Source organism: Suncus etruscus, chromosome 2 (genome assembly GCF_024139225.1).
Source record: "Suncus etruscus isolate mSunEtr1 chromosome 2, mSunEtr1.pri.cur, whole genome shotgun sequence".
In the NCBI taxonomy this organism is placed as follows: Eukaryota; Metazoa; Chordata; class Mammalia; order Eulipotyphla; family Soricidae; genus Suncus; species Suncus etruscus.
Window position 1 is genome coordinate 4,099,396 of NC_064849.1, and position 19,461 is coordinate 4,118,856.

A 19,461-nucleotide genomic window follows, 5' to 3' on the forward strand; every position below is an offset into this window, starting at 1 on the left:
GACCATGTGTGTTCTCATATGCACATGTGTGTATACATGTACTGTACGTGTGTGTATGTTATACAGTGCACTGTAAATATAAGTACCGCGCTGTGTGTGTCCATGTGTTGCAGTGCGAATCCAGGTGTGCACACATGTGTTACATGCATGTGGAATGGGTCTGCTGAGACCTCGGGTCCCAGCACCTATTGCTCCTCGGGTGTGTGCTGCCTCCTTGACCCCTCCTCCATGCCCCCTGTGGCAAGTTCTGCCCTCGGTTCAGGGGAGTGATGCATCCTGTGGGGACAAGGGTCTTCTTCTAGCCTTACCTGTTCTCCTGCTTCCCTGCATCCCACAGAGATGCTCCAGACCGTACCCTGCCCCCCCACCAAATCTGCCTGTTTGCCCTGTACACCAGGAGAGGCTCAGGTGTGTCCAGGCCTGAAATCCCAGACCCCCATGACACCATCTCCTGACGTAGGGATCCAGGTCATGGGATCCATGCGGCTGGACATGGGACATCCCTGGCTCCCCCAATCACCTCCCGGCCCCACAACACCTCCCTGGCTCCCCAACTGTCCTGCTGTGGGCCCAGCTTCTGGCGAGCTGCAGCAGTCTCTGGCCAAGCCCCATTCTCCAAGAATCCGTGACTCCAAGTTCACCACGATGTTCGCAAGAGCCCCAACACCTGAAGAATGAAGGGGCCAGACACGCCGCCTGTGATTTCATAGGAAAAAGGCCGATCTGTGTGACCCTGCTTCAAAACACACAATTAGAGGTTGATTCTGTATTTCTGTAGCCAATTTTGGGGGGGGGCACACTTGGTGATGCTCAGGGGTGACTCCTGGCTCTGGGCTCAGAAATTGCTCCCGGCTTGGGGGACCATATGGGATGCCGGGGATCTAACCGTGGTCGGTCCTAGGTCAGCCACATGCAAGGCGAATGCCCTACCACTGCTCCACCACACCAACCCCATTGTAGCCAATTCTCATGCATAGTATGTAATAATTAGATGAAGTAGAATGGTGGCCAAAATGATTCCATCTCAATATATAAAGCCAAACACATTCACATGATCTTTGAGTCTGGTTTCATCCTTAGGAATTGTCCAAAATCAACAGTGGGCTGATTTTCGGCCCTGAGAGCAGGGTTGGGTCAGAGTGGCGGCACACAGCCTGCCTTGGCCAACCCTACTGACCCCCCACACCACACCCCTTCCCAGCCTTGAGGGAAGCAGCTCTGCACGTCCCCAGCCTCCCTTATGCATCTCATCACTGACCTTGTTGTCCTTAGTGCGGGAAGCAGCGAGCATCCTGCGGGGCTCCCTTCCTGGGTCTCCCATAGCGACTCCCCCTCCCGCCTCCTTTCTGAAGCTCATTTTTCAGGCAAAGCTTAGGGAGCCTGAAGGCACTTTCGCCAGCTCAGTATCCTGGTCCAGTTCACTGTCACCGCAGCCGAAGATGGGACGTAGTTGTGAGACACACACAGGGGATACCAGTGTTTGATGGGACACAGGTGTCTCATGGGGACACGGTGGCTGATGGGGTCACAGGTCTCATGGGGACATGTGACTAATGGGAACACAGGTGTCTGATGAGACACAGGTCTTCACAGGGCTACACAGGTGTCTCACAGGAACACAGGTGTCTGACGGGACACAGGTGTCTCATGGGGACACAGGTGTCTGATGGAGACACAGGTCTCTCATAGGGACACAGGTGTGAAATGGAACACAAGTGTCTGACGGGGACACAGGTCTTCACAGGAACACAGGTGTCTCACGGGAACACAGGTCTCTCATGGGGACAAAGGTGTCAGATGGGGACACGGGTCTCATTGAAACACAAGTGTCAGATGGGGACACAGGTGTCTGACAGGGACCAGAACTCTCAAGGGGACACAGGTCTCATGGGGACGCAGGTGCCTGACAGGGACGCAAGTCTCTCACCCCAACCCTCTCCAGATACACAGATACTGCCTGCCCAGACCGGCAAAACAGCCACTTTTGCCCAGCAGCCTGGGTGACCAAGTGAACACTGCTGTGGTACCGAGAGGATCCAGCTTCCTGCTGGCTGTTTCCCGGGTTGGTGGGGAGCTCACCTGAAGGAGGAGGAGGAGGAGGAGGAGAAGGAGGAGAAGGAGGAGGAGGAGGAGGAGAGAAGTGATTGCTCAGGTGTGGCCCAAAAGTAAAGGAATAAAAAAGTTGTTTGGCAGAAGAGGGAGGAGGAAGGAAGAGGGAGAAGGTGGAAGGCCCATGGGGGGAGGAGGGCGGAGCAGCTCCTGTCTCTGTCCCCTCATCTCTGACTCATCCCCACCTGGCCCCTCCTTTCTGCCGCCCAGCTCTGCCTGTTGTCAGCCCTAGTTGTAGGCTTGGAGGGGGGTGATGGGTGTCCTGAGTTCATGTCTGGAGCAAGGCCTGAGAGGGGGCTGTTGGCAAACTCTTGTTCGAGCCAGAGCACCACAAAGACACCCCTAGGAATCGGAAGCGTGAGAAATTGTTCCGTGGCCTACATTTCCATTCCCCATGTCCCCATCCCTGTGGTCCCATCCTCTCTCCTCCAGCTTCCTGCTGCCCGACTGAGGACACCATGATGGCGGGGTGAGATCCCTGCATAGTCAGGTGCCAGCCCATGTGAATAGCCAAGGCTCCTGGTTTCCAGCATCCGCTGTGCCCCCCATGCCCCACTTCCCCAGAGCTCCTGGCCACTGACTGCTCCTGGGTCGCAGAGTGGACAGGCCATGGGGTGAGGGCAGAGGCAGGTACCCAAAGTGTTCTGATCTGGGCCATGGGGGAGTTGCTAGGGCTGAGGACATTCTGGTGTCCTGACACCCCCCAAGGGATTCAGGCTGGCCCTTGTCTTGCCCCCTTGGCTTGCGTGAGGCTGCTCTGTACCTGCTTCTCCACATGCACCAGAGATCTCTGAACTTTGGGCTCCTTTTTACTCCCCCATTTCGGTCCCCACTTCTAGTGCCCGAGGTCTGAGGGCTGGGTAAGCAGCATTTGACTGTCAGGTTGCTGGACATGAACTGTTTATAGTGAGACTCTGAACATTCTTGGGTGGTCCAGCCACAGGACAGGCAGGGGGCACTCGGCTGGGTGAAGCAGACCTCCAGGTGCCAAGTGTCTGTGCCCTGTTCCAGGGGATCTGAGGGGGAAGCCAGGGGTGTGTGTTGGGGGTTCCAGAGGAGTTCAGCAGCCTGTTAGCAGGTGTGGGGATCCTCCCCTGCACCAGAGCTCCTGGTGCTAATGAGAACCTCAATGAGGCCTCCTGGGACTCCCTGGGCTCTGCTCCTCCAGTGCACTCCCTGCGCCAGGCCACGAAGATCCAGGCAGGATCCGAGCTTGCCAGCCTCCCCCGGGGCCGGGCTCAAGGCTCTGAGGAATCATGTCCTGCTCTCGGCCCAGTGTCAAGCACTTGTCAGGCTGCAAGATTCCTGCACAAGCACCAGGGCTCCAACGGGCTGTAGGTAGGACCCAGGGTTGGGGGGGGGGGGCGATTCCCATTATCCCTGGAAGAGGGGAGGACCTCCCAGCTGTCCCTCTTTTCATGGCATTTGAGGCCCAGGTAGGTTCTGGAGACCTGGGAAGGAGTGGGTTCTGGTAATGGGGACACAGCAAAGTCCACCTAGGGAGAAGGGGGGGTCACTTGCACTGGGAGCCACAAGAACCCAGATTCTGACCTGGCAGGGTCTGAGGTGTCTGTAGTTCCTGAAGGCAACAGTGGCTGATTCCCTTTTCTCAGTGCCCAGCCCATCTGGGTCTTTGCCTCCTCCCCAGGTGCCGGACCTCGAGGGCATCACTTGCCATCCAACTGGGCGGAGAAGATTTTGTTGACCCATCTAAGCTGCCCTGGGCTCCTCTGGCCCTTGTGACAGATCTGCAGGCTGAACCCTATCCTGTGTCTCAGCTCTTTATTGAACAGCTTGTGCAGGCATTTCTCTGCGGGCTGCAGGAGCGGCAGAAACAGGCACTGGCATCCCGGACCGGACAGCAGCTTCGCCCGATGGCCCTCTGTCTCTCCACTCCCTGTCCGCCTCCTCTTCCTCCTCCTTCCCCTCCTCCTTCCCCTCCTTTTACTCCTCTTTTTCCTTCTCTTCCTCTTCCTCCTTTCTCTTCCTCTTCCTTCTCTTTCTCTTCCTCTTCCTCCTCCTCTTTCTCTTCCTCCCCTTCTTCCTCCTCCTCCTCTTCCTCTTCCTCCTCTTTCTCTTCTTCCTCCTCTTCCTCCTTCTCTTTCTTTTCCTCTTCCTCCTCCTGTTCCTCTTCCTCCTCCTCTTTCTTTTCCTCTTCCTCCTCCTGTTCCTCTCTTCCTCTTTCTCCTCCTCCTCCTCTTCCCCACCCCCCCCCAAGGACCCTTGCTTTCATTAGGTCACACATCCCTGTCCTTCAGTTAATTGTGTCTGCTATCTGATTGGTTATACTTTGAGGTCACATGACTGGAACAACCAATCTGGGAGTGTAAGCAAATGAGGGTGGGGTAATTGCAGGTTGGCCAATCAGATACTTTATGCAGGTTTCTACCGTGACTTCATGTGCCCTTATATAAATCAGGTCCAAGCTCACGTGCAAATCAGAGTGTGGTGTGTGACCCTGGTCCTTCCCCCTCCTTTTCTTCCTCATCCAGGACACTAACTCTAGGGACTGGTTGTCCTATGGCTCCCACCTGCCAGAGCTCAGCTGGCCAAGACTTCCTGGACCCGGTCCTTGTTGGGGTTCCACCATGTCCCTCACCCAAAGTGGTTGTGGCCCTTCTGGGGTCAGCTCTGCTGAGTCCTGAGCTCAGATAAGGTTCCCCATGTGGTGGCCCTGATGGACAGGGACGGACCTACATGCATCATGTTGAGCAGGTGTGATGGGGTCCTGATCTGCACCAGGACCTGGAACATTCTGGAAGTTTCTTTCACAGCCCCTGCTGAATTTCCCTTCCCCCATTTGTGCCCTGGGCTCTGGCCTTGGACTCTGGGACCAGCCTGGGACAACCAGGCCCTCACCCGGTTCCGTGGGGACCCAGCACAAAGCCCTGGCAAATAAGCTGATTTCTCCATGAGGAGTGAGGTCCAGGAGGGAGAGGCCGATGGCCATTGTTTATTCACGTCCCAAAGCCTCTGTGCAAAATCTGCTATGAGACCCCACCCCTGCCAGTCCCCAGGTTTCTGCCAGGTTGACCCAGGTCCCCCACCCCAAGCCAGGGAGAAGATAGCTCTCTCCATCCACCCTCCTCCGTCCGTCTCAAGGAAGCAGCTCCTTGGCTCCAGGAGGGGACAAGGAACATGGAGGACATGTGGGCATAGCCGGGGACCCAGTTCCAGTGCTGGGAGTCATCCAAATGTTCTTTGTCCCAGATGGACAGTGATGGCACAGACGGGCAATACAACCTGCCTACCCCTGACCAGCAGCCCCGGAGCTCACACGCAGGACAATGATGTGGGACCAGATTGCACCATGGTGGCGTGACGGCTAACACATCTGCACATGTGTGTCATTGTTCATTGTCAAGACACACCACTGCCTATTAATCACCTACACATGTGTCACTGCTCATACATTATTGCCCAGCATGTTCCCTGCCTACATATGTCACCTATGCACATGTGTCACTGCCTAACACACAACACCATTCACACACATGTCACTATCAACCCATGTGTCAGCACCCACACAAGTTATTGCCTGCACACATGTGGCTTCATGCACCTGTGCTCTATGCATACATGTCCCTGTCTAGATGTGTGTGCAGCTGTTTCTACACACATGATTACACACATCAGTGTTCCTACCTGTCTGCCACCACCTACATACAAGTCACCATCTATATACACAGCACCATTCACACATGTGTATATGAATGCTACTGACTATATGTCTCACTGCCCACACACATGACCATTCATACACATCAGTCACAGTCTGTGCACATGTTTCATTTCATATAGGTCACTATCACATACCATAGCCACCATGTCTCATCATCACATGCGTCCGTGTTTTTAGCATTCCTGTCTCCATATGTGTTACTGTCTATACACTCCATATCTACATACATGTCCCCAAACCTGTCACTGTGCACATATCTGGTATACACCTGTGCCCACTTACATGCATGTTTCAAAGTGCCACCATTATATGCATGTCAGTGTCTCCACATACTTCCCTTTCTACATACATGTTTCCACACATACCACCATTATACATATCTGTCATTGTCTTCACACATATCCTTGTCTCCACACGTCATCATTATACACACATGTCCTAGTCTACATACATGTCACCATTATACAGATGTCCCTGTCTCCATATACCCAACTTATTCCCATGCTATTTCCTGTGGCCACTGTGTCCCAACAGGGCCGACCCTGTAGTGTGGCTGGTCTGGCTTGACCACAGATCTGGGGGACAAGGAGATTTCTGGGCACCCTCACAATAGTCTGAGCTTCTGCCCAAGGGAAGCTGAGGTTCGGGGAGGGGAGCCCAGGAGGTCCCCACATCATCCAGGGGGTTGGCCGGGCAGAGAGGGGAGGCTGTTGTGTGCCAGGACCAGAGACACTGGGCACTGCTGTGGAAGTCCTGCACCCCACCCAGGCCCCAACTTGAGGTGCAGAGTGAAGAAAGGCCTCTGCCCCACCCTCAACTGGGCCTGTAGCCAGGTCTCTGCCAACCACACCTCCATGGAGAAGACATAGTGACCCCCAAAGACAGTCCCTATTGGATCCCCATACCCCCAGGAAGGAGCCTAGTCCTTGGGTGGCCAGAGATGCAGAGACTGGGGTGGCCCAAGGCAGGGCTGGGCTTGTCCAGGGGCAATGGAAGGACATGGCGACACCATGTTTCTATGCTGTGGATGCCTCCCCATCAGTCCGTCTGTCCATGTGGGAAAAGACCAGTTTGTGCTGCCTGGACGCGGGAGCCGGCGAGCTGCCTCAAAGGTGAGTGCTCCACCATATTACCCTGCACAGGACACTGTCCTGGCTTCAGGCTTCCCACTGCGGTGTAGACGGGGCCTGCACCCGTCTCCCTTGCATACATCCTACACCGCCGTGTCATGTCGAGGGGGTGGGCCCTGGTGGTCCTGCTCCCACGCTGCACAGTGGAATCAGCCCTGGGTTTCTGCAGCTCACACACCCTCACGAGGAGGCTCCTGGTGGCAGTGCTGGCCTTCCCAGAGACCCTCGTCCCTGGTCCCGCAGCCCCAGTGGTCAGGGGCCTCTCCGCAGGTCAGCATGGCTGGTTCCCCGTCGCCGGGCGAGGAGGAGATGAAAGTGGTAAAAGTCACTCTTTTCCGCTTGGATGTGGGCGAAGTGGGAGGCTCAGCCCTGCGGTCCCTCCTGTCGGCCCTGCTTGGATGCCGGCTGAGACTGGGGGGGGAGCTGGTGGCCAGAAGGTACTTGCTCTCCTCGCCATCCAGGCCCCTGCCCAGGACCGTGGTCTGCTCATCTGGGCAGGAGGTAAAGTTCAGAGGGTCCCCCAGCAGCTCCACACGCTGGCTTAGGCCCACCCAGTCATGCGCATGGGTCACCCCTTCTGAGACCTCGAAGGGGACTGGCTTGTGCCGGTACTTGAGGGTGAAGGCGGCGCAGTTGGCCAGGAAGACCAGAATGGCCAGGCCAAAGACGCCAAGCAGTGCATACATGCCCACCTCCAGGTCGCTTGGCCCCTTGGCAGCCTGGGCCAGCTCACTGCCTACTGTGGGCCCGTGGTCTCTGGGCAGCTCTGGCTGTGCTGGGAAGCTTGGGGACCCTGAAGGAATGGGGTACGATGTCCATATGTCTTCCCGCTGCAGGAAGGGAGTCCTTGGCGTGGCTGGGAGGCCCATGGACGAGTGGCTGGCGGATGGGCTTCCTGGGCGGCTCCAGTCCTGTGTGGGCCATCGAGGCCGGCGGTCCCCGGCTCCTGCCTCCAGGGGAGCTGCTGCCCCCTTGTACCTGCCCTCACTGGGGTCTGGTCGAGAGTCACTCCGACCAAACTGGACCTTGAGGCTGGCCGTCCCTGCGGCCAGCATACTCCTACGTTTGGACTTCTGGCACGGCTCGCTGATGGCCAGCTCTACCCTCACCAGGGAGCCCTGCCCCTCTGCTTCAGCTGCCACCACGGGCCATGGCGACCTGGTGTCCTGCCGAACTGACACCATCTTCTCGTCCAGGGACGTGACCAGCAGGGAGAAGTCTTTGCTGTCATAAATGTCCAAAGGCGTGATGGCGCCATCACTGAACTGGACCCAGCAGCTGAGGGCCGCTTCCTGGGGGAAAGGGGGCATGAGAAGGGGGAACATGGGACTCTCTGCAGAGCAGTGAGCGGCTCCTCCCCACCTCCCCCCCCCCACATGGACGAACATGCATGGCACAGGGAGAAAGGAGGGACTCAGAGGCATGAGGGCATTATGGGCCAGAGGGCATGAGAGTGTCACAGGTATGAGGGTATGAGAGTGTTCATGAGTCAGAGAGCAAAGGGTCATAGGGCATCATAAGTCAGAGGGTGACAGGTAAAAGGTCAATATGTGTCAGATGTCAGTGGTGTCATGGGTCAGAGGGCAAGAGGTCAGAGGGCATCACAGGTTCAAAGGGAGTCACAGTCACTGTAGAGCTGTATAGTGGGAGGGCAATACTGCCACTGTTAGCAAGGTTTAACCCAGACACCCCACAGAGTCCCCTGAGCCCCACCAGCAGTGATTTCTGAGCACTGTGCCAGGAGCGAGCCCTGGGCACCGCCCAGTGCTGCCCACCTGCTTGGGTCTCTGCAGGAGGTCCTGAGCTGCAGCTGTGGCGAACACGGCCCTGTTGCTGCCCGGGCTGAGCTGCAGTGACAGCGAGAGACCCGCCACCAGCTGCACTCCCAGGTCGGTGACGGCCACTTTCTCGTCTAGCACCGAGATGGTCCTTTCAGCCAGGATGGCATCCGACAGAGGGGACAGGACCTGCAGGGGGACCTCAGGCTCTGGACGTGCTGGCGGACGCCAGACAGAGGGACGTGAGACAGAGGGATGTGGGGCAGAGGAATGAAGGACAGAGGGACATGCAGAAGCAGTCGCTCTCCAGGGTGTCTGGGCTGTGGGGACACAGGCATCAAGGGCAGTAGGAGCACTCAAGGGGGCAACAGAACACACAAATGTCACAGGGCAGCAGGAACACACGTGTCACAGAGCAACAGGAACATGCATTTTCACAGGGCATCAGGAGCACACATGTCATGGGACAGTAAGAACATGGGCCATATGACAGAAACATGTGTGTTCTGAGTGCAAAACATGCATGTGTCATGTGATGAGACAGTCATGTTTAGCGACAGCAAAAATAGATGTATCACATGGCAGGAAACTTAAGCATCATGTGACAAGGACACACATGTATCAGATGGCAGGGATGTTTGTCATGTGATGGGAGTCATATAGGTCAATGATGGGACATGTGTACAACATGCATGACAGGAACACGTGTGTGCATATGAGCACGGAGAAGGATGGCCCATGTGTGCTCACATTTAGCCCTTGCAACCATCCTGCAGGGTCCCCGGGGAGTCTGGGCAGGCGGAGAAGCCGAGGCTCAGCTCAGAGACCCTGGTGGGAGTTTCCCGACGTCTCCCCACACCTGTCCCAGGGAGTCACCCCCAATCCTGCTCCCAGGCCATGCCCTGCTGCCGGGACCATCCCCGAGGCTGCTCTGGGCTCACCTGCAGCGTGGTCATGCCTAGCTCCCGGCCCACCAGGACTGGCCCCTGCTGGAGGGTGGCGACACGTGGCTCTTCCACCTGTATCGAACCCCCGACCAGCTCCGTGACGTCCACCTGCCAGTCGGGACCCAGCAGGTGTGCGGGGGGCGCCCCAGGATCTGCTGCCTCTGCCGAGAACTGCGTGAGGACGCGCACAAGGGCCCGCTGGTACTGCAGGGCACAGCCCCGAGCCCTGTGTTGCTGCTGTTCCTCTTCCTCCTCCTCCTCCTCCTGGTCCTGGCCTGGCCTATGGGATCAGAGTGGGGTCAGCAGGTGGACAGAGCTCACTTCCATGGCCAATGCTCGAAGTCTTTGGGGACACCCAACCTAGGCACCTCTGACTTTGCCCAGAGTCCAGAAAGGGCCAGCACATGCAGAAGTGGCCATTGGGACATGGACCCGCCTGAGGCAAGGAGCCATGAATGGATGCTGCTGGCCACTTGCGTGTCCCCCGATCACTTCCTGGTGAGGCACAGAGCCTCTCTGTCTTCTTGCCCCTTATCCTGCCAGATGCTCCTAGGCCCTAGGCCCTAGGGGATGTGGCCAGGGTCACCAGGGCTACTCTCTGGCCTCAGCGCAGGCTCCTGGGAACCCTCAGTCCCCCAGGCGAGGCCCCAGAGCAGGTGGGTGCAGACCATCCCAGGGGCCACCCAAGAGAAGCCCCACAGCTCCGTGGCCCATCTAAGTAGGCAGGAGAGTTCGCTGTCCAGGGCCCCATGTCCTGTCTGCACCTCATGTATCTGGGCACAACTGGAACATGGCAGAAAGTCTCCAGAACCCTGACTGAGTGGGGGCTAAAGCCCAGTGAGGGGTTAGGGAGGCAGAGGTCAGCTGGGCCACACCCAGTAACCCTCAGGGGTTACTCCACACTCAGAAATCACTCTGGGCAGACTGGAAGGGGGGGACTATATAGAAAGCCAAGAATCGAACTCGGGTCCATTCCAGGTCAGCCACATGCAAGGCAAAGGCCCTACCACTGTGCTATCTCTCCAGCCCCTGCACCCACCTTTTGCTGGCCACAACGGGCACCCGCCAGCCCTTGATCTGGTTGAGCTCTGGGTCGGAGACCTCGATGAGCAGTGGCAGCCGCGGTGCCCAGACAGTCAGCTCCAGCGCCCGGCTCAGGCCGTGGTGGCGGAAGTGCACGGTGGCCCGCACGCGGCCCCGCATCTCCTTCCCGTTGAGGAACACAGAGTCACAGCTGTCGGACACCTGCAGGGGTGTAGGAAGGTTGACGAGGCACCCGGATGCATGCCTGTTCCCACTGGGTTCCCTCCCTTGGTTCAGACCTCCCTGCTCAGTGTTCTGTAGCTTTCCCAGGACACCCTCTTGGCATTTCCTGCCACAACCACCCCAGTCCCTGTCTGCAGGAAGGGCATTGGGGAGGCGCTTCTAACTAATTAGTGCTGTTCGCACCTGCCTGCCGGCCCCCCAAGGCTCTGGGGAGGCAGCTAATGAAGAACATGGACAGGCGAGCGCTGGGTGGCTCTCGGGAATGTCTTGCTCTGTCGAATTAGCACCCCCCCCAAATTAACACTTTGATCCAGTGTCAAGGTCTGCTAGAACACGCGTCAGTGAGGCTTCCTCCCCACTCTCAGCCTCTCTGAAAACTGCAGTGAACAGTGTTTCTCCTCGTCATTCAAGCCCTGGAGAGCACAGGAGGCCGAGGCAGAAGCCAGACCCATCACGAGCACTGGGGAGCTGAGGATGGGCCAGACCTCCCTCTGCAGTGATGTGGGGGTGCCACTGTGCTGGAACTGGGGGACCTCGGGGAAAGTGCGGTGGGAGGGAGAGATGAGGTCGAGTCGGAGAGGCTCTGAGCTTCGAGGATGAGGCCATGCAGCATTGGGGGAGTCCCAGATGCTCCCCATCCCTCTTGGGTCTGAAGGACGCAGAAGCAATGGCCTTCCTTGGAACTCACTACCTGGGGCTGGACCCACGAACCACAGGAGGCCAGAAGGACACTACAGTACAGATGGGACCCCCAGATTCATGGGGAGTCACCAGGTTTTCTGAGTCAAATTTCTTTCTTTCTTTTTGGATTTTGAAGCCACCTGGCAGTGCTCAGATATTAATCCTGAGTCTGTATTTAGAAATCACTCCTGGCAGACTCAAGATGCCCAAGATTGGACCTAGATCTGTTGCATGCAAGACAAATGTTCTCTCAGATGTACTATTATTGTTCTGGCCCAAATTTCACATTTTGTTTTTGTTTTTATTTTTGGGGGAGGCCACACCTAACAGGTCTCAGGGGTTACTCCTGGCTCTCAGAAATCACTGCTGGTGAATCTGGGTACTATATGGGATGCCGGGATTCAAACTAAAGTCCATCCTGGATCGGACACATGCAAGGCAAATGCCCTACTGCTGTGCTATCACTCCAGCCCCACCAAATTTCATTCTTTTACTACTCAGCCCCTGCACACAAATCAGCCAGACCAGCCAGGGCCCCAGGCCTCCACCTTCTTTAGGCACTTAGCTAACTCTATGCAATGCCATGGTCCCTGATATAGGCATGGTCTAAGGTCCCTGTTGAAAAACAGTTCTCCAGCGCCTGTCCGTTGGTGCCTATTCTGCCCCAAGCCCCTGTCTCCTAGCCCACCTGCTGTCAGACCGGCCCTGCTTTTCTTCCTCGTGTCTTTCCTTCGTGGCTTCATCTCCAACGTAAAAACAGATGGTATTTCTCTGACATTTCACTGAGCAGTATCCCCACTGGTCCGTCCATACAGATGCAGATGGCAGCATTTTCCCCCAGCCAGGCCAGACCTGGCTCTGGAGCAGGGAAGGCACCACCTCCTCTTCCCAGGCGGACCCCAGGGCTGGAAGAAGGCTTCCTGGACTGGGGTGTGATGTTTGGTGTGCCCGTGTAAGATGTCTGAGCATGTGGGTATCAAGACCAGGCCTCAGGGGCTGGAGGGAAAAGTTCTTCCTCATGGGGGAGTTTCCAGGGCCCAGGGCAGGGGTCACAGAGCTAGAGGGGACAGGACCACAGTCCTGTCCACAGTCTGCCTTAGCAGTGGCAGCCCACATACTCTGGAGGCATGTCCCCAAACCCCTGAGCTGTGTTTGTTTGTTTTTTTTTTGCTTTTGGGGCCACACCCGGCGGTGCTCAGGGGTTACTCCTGGCTGTGTGCTCAGAAATAGCTCCTGGCAGGCACAGGGGACCATATGGTACACCGGGATTCGAACCAACCACCTTTGGTCCTGGATCGGCTGCTTGCAAGGCAAACGCTGCTGTGCTATCTCTCCGGGCCCATCCCCCTGAGCTGTAAACAGTCTGTTTTTGGAGAAAAGACCACCAGGTACTCTTGTTCCCAAAGACTGACTATCCCAGAAGGTTCCAGAATCTGAGCTCTTCCAACAGGGAACGGAGGAGGCTAGGAAGCAGAAGCCTTGACTTTGACCCTCCTGCTTGATTTTCCCAACTGTTACTGGGGTCCCGTCAGTGTCCCCAAACACACCTCAATAATTGAATTCCTGCTGAGCACACACAAGCTTCAGGTTCAGAAACTTGAGATGAAATAAAAAAAAAAAAAGAAATTAAAAGCAAATATTTTTCTGGACTGTTTGCAGGAGGACACAATTCTGGACTTCTAGCTCAGCTTCGTCTGGACAATTCCAAGGTTCTGCCACCCAGGGTTTCTGTGGGAACTGGGCCTGCAAGGGGAGGGGCGTTACTGCAAAGCAATCACCCTATTTACAAAGAGCTGGATTCGGAGCCGCATCCCACCATCCGGCACCGGCACCGTTTGTTATTTGCAACAAATCATTCAAAAAGCACTTTTCAGGGGAGGAAACGCCGGTGCTGCAGAATTAGGGTGAAAAAATATGTTTTTCCTTTGGAGCTGTTTGCCAGGCGCCGCTTGTCAGTGGAAGGAGAAGCAAGTCTGACACCAGCACGCACACCTGCAAGGCATCGCCACGGTGCCACTCATAGGCGGTGTGTGCGGCCAGGTTCCCTCTGGGGGACTTTGGGAAAACGAGATTTGGGGCTGCTGCTGGGCCCTGCTGGGCCCCTTTCTGGACTCCCGCAGCAAGTGACTTTTTTGGACAAAGGGAGGAGCTGCCGGGTTCCTGGAGAGGCTTTTCAGGCATTTCCTGGCCCACGTTGTTTTTCTTCTTAAATGCCTGCAGCTGAGCCCAGTGGCTGGAGCCATGGCAGCCACCTTGAGAACATGAGGCATGGGCCAAGAGCTGATGGAGCGGTTGTGAGAGGGCTGGAAGAGCTGGACTCCTGTCCTGTCACAGTTCACAGGCAGGATTTGTCTGGGTTTGCTAGTGAGGCTTTGGTCACGGTGTGGTCCATTTATCCTCAGATATATATATATATATATATATATATATATATATATATATATATATATATATATATATATATATATATATGCAGCTTCCTTTATTTATTTATTTAGTTTGGTTTTTGGTTCACACCCGGCAGCACTCAGGGGTTACTCCTGACTTTCTGCTCAGAAATCCATCCTGGTAGGCTCGGGGACCATATGGGATGCTGGGATTCCAACCACTGTCCATCCTGGATTGGTTGCTTGCAAGGCAAAAGCCCTACCGCTGTTCTACCTCTCTGGCCCCCTTTTATTTATGTTTCTTTTTGTTTGGGGGCCATGCCAAGCACACTAGTCACCCAGTTTGTTCTGACAGGCCAGGGGTGAGGGTGATTGGTACCCTCTGCCACTGCCAGGTATTGTCCTTGGAGTGATGCTTCCAGCCTGCAGGGGGCAGCAGCAGGCCCAGCGCCAGGGAAGCAGAGGGAAGGATTCGCTCAGGTCTTAGTGCGTGTGTGAGTGAGTGAGTGTGTGTGTGTGTGTGTGTGTGTGTGTGTGTAGATTGTGTGCGTGGGTGCACGTGACAGGCTCTGGGCGTCAACGGGAACATAATGTGTTTACACGCGTGTTCTTGCACATACCATTGTCCACACACGTTCTCTATGCACACTATGCAGTGTATTTGTGTGTGTGTGGTGTGTGCCGTGTGCGAGTCCGCACAACCCAGGAGGACTCGGGCTCCGGGACCTAAGGCTTCCCTGATGCTGTCAGACGCAGCATATCTGGGTCTGGGTTGCTGCTGCTGGACAGGGGGACCTGGGTGCTCGTGGAAGGGCCTCCAGAGAACACGTATCCCCGTCCCCTTTCGTCTGTCTTTTCCGAGGCATGGGGACAGTGGCCATGGGACATGGGGACCAGATTCAGGTGCCATTTCGCTGGGCTGCTCGGGCCCATGCTGGCTTCTTGGGGCTGAGCTCCCACACCCCTGGAAACAGTCCACGTCTGACCAGAGCCCGGCAGAGAGTGGGGGACCAGCCCAGCCCTGTGCTTGGATTCACGTTCCCCCCACCACATCCCCCCCCAACTGCACAGGTTGCAACAAGCAGAGACCCTCGTCCCAGAAAAATGGGGCAGATCCCTCCTTCCTCGCAGAGCCTCTTAGCCGGTCCTGAAGCGAGCCCTGATGAGTCAGCCCTGCCCGCGACCCCCGAAATGACAGATCAGAGCTAACAGAAGCCATTGGCGTAACTCAGGGCGCTTCTGGGGAAAGCGGCTTCTCCTTTGTGAGAAGCGGAGCTATTAGCTGCAGAAAATTGCAGCTTTCCCGGCTGGCTGACGGCGCTGAAGACGGGCAGGACGGCCCCGCAGGTAATGGCTCCCCCAGGCTCTCCCATTAGCCTCCGAATCAGGTTGCATCCTCGAAGCACTCGGCTCAATGGGGGGCTGGTATGCACCTCAGGAAGAGCCGCTCCTGGAACCACCAGGCATTTCAGCAGGTTGCTGGACGCTGGACGCTGGATGAGGGCATTCGTCCAACCCCTAGAAACATCATCAGCTCGCGTCTCTGTGGCTTGGCCAATCCCAGATTTAATTAATTAAATCCCTTTAATTAATTAAATCGATTAACACCTTTAGTTTATTCTGTAACAATGAATTTATTGCTCTTAGCTGTGACGGGCTGAACGCCACACTGTCACCCCCGTCCCTCCTGGAGCTGCTCCAGCTGGGACCGGCCTCCCCTGGAGCAAAGCTTGGGGGCGACCCATGCAGTGTCCAGAGTGCAGGGGTTACTCCGTGGCTAGTGCCCTGACTGGGGGCCGCCAAGTTCTACCCGCACTGCTGATAGTGGTGGTGCTGGTGCTGGGCTCTTCTGCCTGCCGGGCTGCGCTCACCGCTTCCAGCACCTCCTGGCCTCAGCGATGCGTTTTATTTTTGTTTGTGAAACTTCAGCGCCCGTTTCTGACTCAGCAGTTCTTGCATCCGCATCTGTCTCGGGCTCCAGCTGCTGCCGTTCCGAGACGAGTTCTGGGCCCCCTCGTCTGCGTCTCCCCTTCCTGATGAGTCGAGCATTTCACACATGCACACCTGCTGCTGCTGCTGCTGGTCAGACAGGAAACGTAACTCCGAGATACACAGTGGGAATGTGCAGTGGCTGGAGCGGTGGCTGGAGTGGTGGCAGTCACCGTGTGGTGGTGAGCGTGGCTGGGGTATCAGCCTGGAGCCTGCAGAGAAGCAAGTCCAGTTCTGCAGTGGGTTCTTGCATGTTTAGCATCTGCCTTTTCACGACATTCAGCTCTGCTCTCGACACCCAGGCAGCTGGGCCAGCGACCGCAGATGGCCCTGGTGTCTGTAGGCTCATAGCCGTACGAACACTTTTCTAGGACATTCTGGCTGCTTCTCTGAGGGTCAGCCACTGCTGTGCCACCACTGTGGCTTCTCCTTAAAAGCCATCAACAGGAGACAGGGTAACAGCACAGCGAAGAGAATACTTGCCTTGCATGCAGCCAATCTTGGTTCGAACCCCAGCATCCTATAGGTTCCCCCTGAGTATTTCTGCCAGGAGTATTTCTGAGTGCCACCAGGTGGGGCCCAAAAACAAAAAAAAAATTTTTTTGAATAAAAAAATAAAAAGTCACCAATAGTCAGTTAGTACTCAGAAGCAAAGACTTGACCTTTGCCTCCAAGCTTTCCCCACCAGGGCTGGTGCATGGCAGAGTGTTTGCACAGCCCCGTGCCAGCCCGTCTAGGATCCCCGAGGCCAGTACATGGGCACAGAGCCCGCCTGCAGTTGGCCTTAATTGGGCCCTCGGTGGTCCGACCTCCCATAAATAATCATGAATCTCCAGACCGCTTTCACAGTTCTCGCTGCTCCTGGCCTGTTGGGCGAGGCGATGCGGGTGAGGACGGGTTCCCGGAGACCAGCCTGCTGCGAACTGTGAATTCATAAGAGGTGCAGGACTGGAGCGGGCAGGAAGGCCCAGACGGTGCTAGACGCAGAGACTGGATCATCTGCACAGGACCCAGAGCAGTGCCAGGCGCTTATAGCCAGGGGGCAAGGCGGGTGCAGTCTTCTGGATGGGTGAATGGACGACGGAGCACACGAGACACTGCATGTCCTACCCCATGTTTCCTGAGAGGGTTCCGGATGCCGTGACATACGGCCGCTGTGCTCCACAGTCGCCCCCCACCCCCGAAAGCTCTGCACCCAGAGCCGCTTCTGAGAGAAGGGCTGGAGCCCATCATGGTGCTCTGACCCCTCCGCCCTGCCCCTCCCTCTTCCACACTCCTCCCGCTGCCCTCCTGTTCTGTTCCTGCTCACATCCTCAATCTGGCCACTGTTTGAGGCCGAGTCACATGAAGCTCCTTAGTCCTAGGCTGCTTTCATGACTGTGCTGGGATCTCCAGAGAGGGGCCTTGCTTCTTCCCAGGGCTCTGTTCCTGGTGCTCCCAGCACCCCTGACAGGCCAGTACAGCTGAGGGAAGGGCAGAGGGAGGCTCATGTGTAGCCACAGGAAGGGAAGGTGGGACCAGAGCAGCAACCTGCCACCCATGGATTCGTCCTGCAGTCAGACGCCCCGGGAAGTGCTGGAGAGACAGGGCTGCCAGGATGTCTACGTGCGTGTATGTATCTGTGTGCAGGCATGTTGTGCATATGTGTGGTGAATTCATGTGTCTGTGTACAAGTATATCTCAGTGTTCATATGAATGGAGACACATGTGTATGTTTCACACCTCATATATGTATGTGTGAGCCTTGCATACATGTCTCTGTGCACACACAAGCCTGCATAAGTGTCCGTGTTTATGCCACATAGCACATGTATGTTCTCTCTGTGTGCAAGCACATTGTGTTGCATCTTTTGAGCAGGCATGTGTCTCTGTGTGCACGTGTGTCCGGACCAAGGAGGCAGTATCCGCCCAGTTGTCCATCCATCCTCTCCCTCTCTCTCTACAATCAGAATCTGGAATCAGCCCAGATTCAGGGCTCTGCCTTGTGTCCCTTCAGGAGCAAACCGGTGGGGACAGATGTCCCATTCCCTGCTCGACAAGCACCAAGCAGGCAAGGGGCAAGTGGTGCCACCAGCTGGTGAACGGAGAGGGCAGTGGGCACTGTGGGGAGTGCAGCTGAGGGGCCAGTAGGACACTGATCATTCTGGAGGTGGATAGTGGAAGGGCAGGAAGAGTCAGGCTGGGGTGCATGGTGAGGAGGCGACGGGGCCTGGCAGGAAGAAACAGGAGTTGCAGTCCACAAGGGGCAGAGTGGCTGTGCAGGAGGGACCGTGTTGATAAGGGGGTCTCTGTGTAGTTTGGGAGGAGGGGACAAAGCCAGGAGCAGAGCCTCTGGTGGGCAAGGCTGGCCAGTTTCTGAGTCGTATTTTATATTATCATAAAAATAATATTCAACACAACACTTTGAGCCAAAGGAAAGAGAACACCAAGGTGGTATTAAAATTTTCATCATTCATAAATAATTCTGTACCAGAGACTAAAAACGTACCAAAAATAATAATATATATATAAATAAACAAGTAGAAAGATGGGATTCAACAGTGTATGACCCAAAGATGGAGCTAGTAATCATTATTATTTTTTCACTAAATTTACCCTTTTCCACAGACTCTTTCTATATATCCGAGCATTGTAGGAAGGGGTTGCAGGAAGGGTAGTTGTGTACCCCATCTGCATGTTCACACACAAACCACCTATTTGTGTGAAGGGGAGACTTTGCTCTTAGCTTCGATGAGGAAGAACTATTCAGCGCAAAGCCCCAGGACACCCTGGAGCACATACGATCCCTCGAGACTCAGAGAGAATGGAATCGGGGCTGGTGAGGCCAGTGAAAGCTCAAGGTGGGTGTCCACAGGCCCTTGGCACTTCCCCACTGCTAATGTGACCCCTGGGCTCTGCAGCTGAGACTGTCCCCTGGGAAATAACAATCCCAAGTTGGGGAGAAGGAGAGATGGCCAGGCCTGGCATCTGGGTTCTTTCCTCAGAAATTGTCTTTTTTTTTTTTTTGGTTTTTGGGCTATATATATACATATATATTATAGAGAGACCCTTTTTATTTTATTTTTTTCTGGGGTTCCTCCTGGCTCTATGCTCAAAACCACTCCTGGCAAACTCAGGGGACCATATAGGATACTGGGAAAAGAACCCAGGTCTGTCCCAGGTCAGTCATGTGCAAGGCAAACACCCTACTTCTGTGCTATTGCTCTGGCCCTGGTTGTTTGTCTTTTTTTTTTTTTTGGGGGGTTTTGGGTCACACCGGCAGTGCTCAGGGGTTACTCCTGGCTCTACGCTCAGAAATCACTCCCAGCAGGCACAGGGGAACTTATGGGATGCCGGGATTCAAACCACTGTCCTTCTGCATGCAAGGCAAATGTGCTACCTCCATGCTATCTCTCCCGCCCCGTTTTATTTGTCTTTGATGCGGGGCCAAGACCAGGGCTCACTCCTGGCTCTGTGCTCAGGGTTCATTCATGGTGGTGCTCGGGGGACCCT

The 19,461-nt window shown here is 55.7% G+C and overlaps 1 protein-coding gene across 1 annotated transcript in view; it reads right to left on the reverse strand.

The window, feature by feature from the left end:
- Nucleotides 1-5,594: 5,594 nt before the first annotated feature.
- The window catches only part of LOC126002013 (transmembrane protein 132D-like), a 44,031-nt gene continuing 30,164 nt past the window's right edge, over nt 5,595-19,461 (reverse strand). Inside the window, exons 4-7 of the mRNA XM_049769214.1 lie at nt 10,686-10,891; nt 9,641-9,926; nt 8,697-8,888; nt 5,595-8,213 (exon numbers count right to left, since the gene is read on the reverse strand). Coding sequence (XP_049625171.1) covers nt 7,092-8,213; nt 8,697-8,888; nt 9,641-9,926; nt 10,686-10,891 — 1,806 coding nt within the window. The 3' untranslated portion in view covers nt 5,595-7,091. The remainder of the gene's footprint in view (nt 8,214-8,696; nt 8,889-9,640; nt 9,927-10,685; nt 10,892-19,461) is intronic.